Source organism: Brassica oleracea, chromosome C8 (assembly GCF_000695525.1).
Source record: "Brassica oleracea var. oleracea cultivar TO1000 chromosome C8, BOL, whole genome shotgun sequence".
Taxonomy (NCBI): domain Eukaryota; kingdom Viridiplantae; phylum Streptophyta; class Magnoliopsida; order Brassicales; family Brassicaceae; genus Brassica; species Brassica oleracea.
This window is the reverse complement of record NC_027755.1, coordinates 33,516,185-33,522,837: the sequence shown is the minus strand read 5'-3', so window position 1 is coordinate 33,522,837 and position 6,653 is coordinate 33,516,185. Positions and strand designations below refer to the sequence as shown.

General features: G+C 33.3%; 1 protein-coding gene, 1 long non-coding RNA gene and 1 pseudogene across 3 annotated transcripts in view; 2 read left to right on the top strand and 1 right to left on the bottom strand.

The window, feature by feature from the left end:
- The first annotated feature begins 3,586 nt into the window (after positions 1-3,586).
- LOC106310506 (desiccation-related protein PCC13-62) lies at positions 3,587-5,301 on the top strand. Its single transcript, XM_013747738.1, has 3 exons — positions 3,587-3,920; positions 4,043-4,268; positions 4,700-5,301. Exons 1-3 carry the CDS (start codon positions 3,604-3,606, stop codon positions 5,117-5,119), a joined length of 963 nt encoding a protein of 320 aa, XP_013603192.1. The 5' UTR covers positions 3,587-3,603; the 3' UTR covers positions 5,120-5,301.
- An 85-nt stretch (positions 5,302-5,386) lies between these two features.
- On the bottom strand, positions 5,387-6,533 carry LOC106309236 (annotated as a pseudogene).
- LOC106310507 overlaps positions 6,024-6,653 on the top strand; it is a 1,371-nt gene continuing 741 nt past the window's right edge. For both annotated transcript variants that reach the window (XR_001263799.1, XR_001263798.1), the window contains exons 1-2: positions 6,024-6,091; positions 6,181-6,518. This is a non-coding gene — a long non-coding RNA (uncharacterized LOC106310507). The remainder of the gene's footprint in view (positions 6,092-6,180; positions 6,519-6,653) is intronic.

Below are 6,653 nucleotides of genomic sequence, written 5' to 3'. Positions count from 1 at the left end.
AATCTTGGATCCGTGCAAACCGAATCCGGATCCGGATATCTTAATTTTTAGGTCCGGATATCCGGATTAAGATCCGGATCCGTATTTTTAAAATACATTAAATTTTTATATTTTATTAATATTTATATTTGATATATTAATATTTATACATGAATTAATCTTATAATATTATATTTTAGTTTTTACAATATTATAAACATATATAAATATATTTATAAATATTTAATTTATGTATTATATTAAAAAAAATTGTATTTTTTGTTAAAAAAATTATTTTTATTTATTTTGACGGATCCGGATCCGGATCCGGATATCCGCGGATAATAGAATATCGAGACGGATATCCGAAACCCGGATATCCGGAAACCACGAATCCGGATCCGGATCCGGATACCCTAAATTTCCCGGATATCCGGATCCGTCCCAGGGCTACAAGTGACCACAGTTTTAAATTTATTTTCTTGACCCCTTGTTATAATTTCCTTTGCCAAAAAGCTTTATCTAGTGCAAACATCTAGAGGTGTCAAAATGAGTTAGGTCGCTCGGTTTAGTTCATAGTGAGCTCGGTTCTTTCAGAGTTAGCTCAGCTCAACTTATTTATTATATGAGTTTTAATATGTAAACTCAAATTCATATCATCTAGATCATTAGTTAAATGAACTAACTCGTGATCTAAATAAAAATAATAATTATAAAATAAAATAGGGATATAATAACTTCTATAATATTGTTCAAAATTTAAATATTAAAAAATCCAAAATCCAAAACGTAAATATTAAATACTAAATAAAAACCAACACATGACAAAAAAAACAACTAATATAAATTAAATTAAAACAAAACCAATGATCCAAATTCCTATTTTTCGTGAGAGTCTTGAGCCATTTTTTCTTCAATGTCTTATATATATGTTTTACATTTTAATTTTAGAAGATAAATATGATTAATATATATATTATCTTTTAATAAGATTTGGTTTGACATTTTAATTTTAGAAGATAAATATGATAAATATATAAATTATCTATTTTTTACATAAAATATAGAAATTATCCAAATATAATATATATAAAATATATTATATATTATTGTAAGTATACAATGAACAAGCTTATGAGTCAGTTCATGTTCATTAAAGATCGTTCATATAACTCGTGATCTAATTTAAGCTTGATCATTAAACTCATTTATTAAAATATAGAGATCGTGCTCATAGAAAAACGAGCTTAAAATATAGAGATCGTGCTCATAGAAAAACGAGCTGACCTGAGCCAGATTATGAGCTATAGCTCATTTTGACACCCCTACATCTCACCCCCCGTAGGGCTGGGTTGCGGGTCAAATCCCTCGCTGACCCGCCAACCCGCAGATTGCAAAAACAAATTTTGTCAAAAAATCCGACACGCACAACCCGCGAACAAATAAATGTGTACCCGCACCCGCCCCGCTTAATTTTGCGGGTAACCTGCGGGTTATATTTTTATTTTAAAAATATTTATTTAATTTAACTTTTGTAAAATATAATATAAATAAAATATTTATAATTAAAATTTTATATATTTTTAAATATTTTGATTATTATTTTTTAAAATTCCCATATTTTCTTTAAAAATATACTTTTTACAAAAAAAAAATATCTTTTTAAAAAAAATTAAAAAAAAAAACAAAAAATTGGGGGTTGGCGGGTACCCGCGATTCAAAATCTACCAACCCGCACCGGCCACGCATAAAATACTCGTAACCCGCACCCGCACCCGCAAATAGACTTTTTTCAAATTGTTCGACCCGCACCACGACGGATCAAACGGGCCGGGTTCCGCGGGTAAAGACTCATATTCCCAGGCCTAATCTCACCCCACCTCACGGATTTATTGATATCTCGTTTGGTCACAATATACATTTTGGGTTGTTAAAGTACAATATATATAATCACACAAGGGTGGTCTAGTAGCACCAGTAGGCGCATTTCGGTGAGTTAATCGATCTGAATTCGAAATAACCTCATAATAGTCGATATGGGTTTCTAATTTTCATTATGAACAACCGGACTTGTCTATCGCCAGTAAATATATCTCTATAAAACTAGTCGATTGGGGTTTGACCCATCGGATATCCGGATTATAAAAGAAACAAAAGAAAACACAATATATATCAGTTTACCCACGTCAGTTTCTTCTCTTTGCCATATCTGCCAAACTACCAACTAATATCGGTTAAGATAAGACAATAAGCTTTAAATCCCAAGTTATTTTCAAGGCTGAAAAAGGTAATTTCATTTTTCTGTCACAACATAACATCGCTTTTTAAGGTAATAAGAAATCTCATTTCACAAACCAACCCCACCCGAAATAATCTTCAATAGTAAAGAAATAGTTGATGATTGGTAAGGCTTGTGACTGCATAAATTTAGTTGTAAAAATTTAGTTGTAGGTAAATTGGTTGTACCTGTAAAATTATCACTGTAGACTTTCATGCAGAGACTTTTGATGTAATTAATTTGTTGTAGTTGTAACTTGTAAGCTATAATCAGTATGTTTTAAATAAAATATGTAAACTATATGATGTATATATAAAATAATTATTTTTATAAATTAAAATAATTTATATTAATATTTTTTTATAAATTATCAAAGCTTACTGTTATTTAAAATGTGATATGTATATAATATTTATGTTATTTAAAATATTTCAATAATTTAAAAACCACCCAAAATTAAATTAAAATATGTATAGATGTTTTTATTATGATTAACTAATTTATTTGATATTATATATAGTTTTGTTTTTCATTATACTGATTCTACAGCGTATAAAAGAAATATGTAGATTTTTTATCTAAAATTACAATAGATTAAAGTTTGCTTTATTTTTTTATGTTGTAGCCTTAAAATAAAGGTAAAACATTACTGATAAAAATTAATAGCTAAAGCATTACTGATAAAATTAATAGAAATTTGACGTAAATTTTAACTTTTAAAAATAAAGCTATATCATAATTGATTAATTGGTAAAGTTAAGTGATTTAGAAATAAATCAAACTAAATAATAGAGATAAAACTCAACCAATCACCTCATACTCTTTTGGTTTCTAAAAATAAAGAAATATTCTTTCGTTTTCTTAAAAAAAAATACTCCTTAGTTTTCTAAAAAATATGTATTTTAAAATAAAAAGTTTGTAAGTTTGTTTTAAAAATGTATGACTTTTATTAGTTAATAATGACAAAATGTACATTTTAAAAATGAATATTATAATTTATTATGTATATTATAAACTATTATGTTTTATGTATAAAAACATATAAAAATGCATCTTTTAGGATATAATTTAACATGTGGTCATAGTCAAATTAAAAGAAAACTTGTCAGTATTCCGTTTATACCAAAATAAGGTATTTACGTAGTGTTGATTTATATTAACAGATAGTAGTATTTATTTACGTAGGGTCTTCATTTCTCAACAATACAATTCTAACCACATATCATTAATTTAGAAAAATAAGTACTATAATCTGAAAAATAAAATCACAAGCCTGTATAAAGCTAAGCTCTTGGGTACATTCATGCTTTCAACACATTCATTATCAAAGAGGCAAGAGCAAAAATATGTTTAAACTCAGTCTCGTTCTCGTATTTCTTATTGCATTTTCAGGAATAGATGCAAGTCCGATCAAATACCATAATCCTAGCTGCTCAGGGAATATGTCAGCGACAGATGTAGACCTAGTTCATTTCGCAATGAACTTGGAGTTCACCGAAGCCGAATTCTTCTTGAAAGCATCTACAGGAAAAGGACTCGATGCGTTTAATGCAACACTTGCTAAAGGCGGACCACCCCCCATTGGAGCCAAAAAGGCCAATCTTGATCCTATAACTAATCGAATCATCGAGGAGTTTGGTTATCAGGAAATTGGCCATCTTAGGTGAATGATCAATCTTTTAGTTCATCTTTACAGTTAATGGTTATGCACATGTCATGATTAAAAAAAAAAGTAATAGTTGTAAGATAAAGTAAAACTAATAGATCATGAGCTTGTATTTGAAGGGCGATTGCGGATATGACGGGAGGGATTCCGCGTCCGCTGTTGAATCTAACGAGAGAGAACTTTGCCGTGTTTATGGACAGAGCGGTTGGACGTAGATCAAACCCGCGGTTCGATCCCTATGCGAATTCACTCAACTATCTTTTAGCATCATACTACATCCCTTATGTTGGCCTCACTGGTTATGTCGGAGCCATCCCTTACCTTGTCTACTTCAACATCAAACGGGTAACCAATTATGAGATATTTGTAGTTTAGCAAATTAATCAAGAAAACATCTATCACTTCTTTACGGATTTTACAAAAGAAATATATTTCTAGAGTATAATTGCATATTAATTACAGATTAGTAAACCTAAACAGGGTATTAATTTTTGTTTCAAAACATATTCACGAAATTATATGAAAATATCTTAGTGCATCAATAATGCATATTCAAAATCACATGCGACTGATTAGTGAATTCACGCTATTGGATACGTATAAATGAGTTAAAGTGGCTAATAACTACACACTGTATGTTTAAGTTATAACGAACTAGTGATTCGTTGTTTACGACATTCAAGTTATACTATATGGTATATCACAGTGAACTAGTGATCCGTATGATCGAGTTAATATTTTGTAACTAATGAAAACTAAGACACTAACATAATCAGCTTGTGGCGGGTCTTTTGGGGGTGGAATCGGGTCAAGACGGAGTAATAAGGACGCTCCTTTACGAGAGACAGAACGAGAAGGTGGAGGAATACGGAGGAGTCACGGTGGCTGAGCTAACCAACGAGATATCTAACCTCCGTAATGAACTTGGTATGTGCGGGATCAAAGACGAAGGCTTGTTCGTGCCACTGTGGCTAGGTGCGGAAAATCGCACCACTAGCAACATCCTCTCCGCCAATCCATACTCTTTCTCTTATGACCGAACACCACAAGAAATCCTCAGGGTCATGTACGGCACCGGCAATGAGCGCCGGCCCGGTGGGTTTTGGCCGTGTGGTGCCAACGGGAGGATCGCCAGGATGTTTCTTGATGAGAGGTATCATGGTAATTACGATGCATGTTCAGATGGCAAAAATTAAAAACTTCTATTGATATACTACTAGAAAATTAAAATAATTGTTAAGATTGTATTATCATTCTTAACAATATTATAATTCTGTGTTTAACAAAATAAAGAAACACCTTGTTTTTATAATGTATCAGAGTGAAGAAGAGTTGGTAATGTAATATATATCTATGCTTGAGCTTGAGATTCACACATGTCATGTAACATTGATCAGGGCAACTCATTAAATACTCCACGATTATAGTATATCTTAATTAAGGAAACTACCAACAAATTAAAATAAAGAAATGAAATGAAACATAAGGTGTCCCTAAAGTAACAAAAAAAATGAAACAATACTCTTCCTCACGTCGTGAGCTTCGCCGCTTTAAACGACGGATGAAGCAGCCCAAACTCGTCCTTGGCATCAAGCGGCGTATCCGTCTGGTTGCGCGTTGGTTTCACGCGCCGACTCCCTAACGACTTATGAGTGAACCCATACATCTGAAGTATCTGATTGTCCCCAAAATTAAACGCTCTGTCCATCTGACGTAGACACCTTTCCACCGGATAATCACCAAATTTCCCGCACGGTTTACACCCGACGAAATGAGTAACAAGCGGCCACCGATGGTCTCCAAAACCCGGTTTATGATTCTCGACCATCTCCTCGTACCGGTCCACCAAAATCCCCCAATAACCATGCAAGTAATAACCACTCTCTAGGTACACTTTCCCTCCCATTTCTCCCTCTCCGTGGCCAGGAGATAAACCATCGCCGACTTTACCCGCTTCTTCCCGGATTTTCCCTTTCGGGCCCATTGGAGCCCAAGCGTCGAGTAAATCAAGGGCCCATTGCGAGTTCCGAAGCAAGAAACTTCCGGTATTAAGCCCAATCCAATTCTTCTGGTCGTAAACCATCTCGTTCCAACCGTGCAGGACGACGACGGTGAGGACGAGGCAGAGGAGCGTCACCTTTCCAAGTGAGTTATTTCACTATTTCAAGGTATTATATCACACCCAAGTCTCTAAATTTATCTGTGACTGTAGCTATTATGTGAAAGAGGAGTTTCTAATTTTGTCAGTTGTTGTTAGGTAATATGAATCCAAGAATTCCGTTCCTTACATGTAGAAAGCACGAGATAAGCCATCTTTAATGGCAGCCATGAACTCGATTGTTCTCACCTGTAGCTACGCAATCTCTGGTGCTAGCTAAGCAGAGCTGAACCGGAAAGTGGGTTTGGTCAGAAGAAACATACGCTTCCTGCTGTTATCAAAGCCTGCTCAAAGAGTTGGTGGTGATGACGTTAATGGAAGAAGATCCTCCATGGGTATCTTAGCTGCTACACTCTTCTTTTCTCCTCTGTTGTGTATATGTTTCCGCTAATGCTGGCGTCATTGATGATTACCTCGAGAAGAGCAAAGCCAACAAAGTAAAGTCTTGACATCTCTTAAGAAACCTTTTTATTATGCAAAATAATGTTTTTTTTTTTTTTTTTTTTTTTTTTTTTTGCGGTTGAAGACTAAGCTTTTATTAGTTTCTTTTATTTCCGATTTTATGTTCTTCT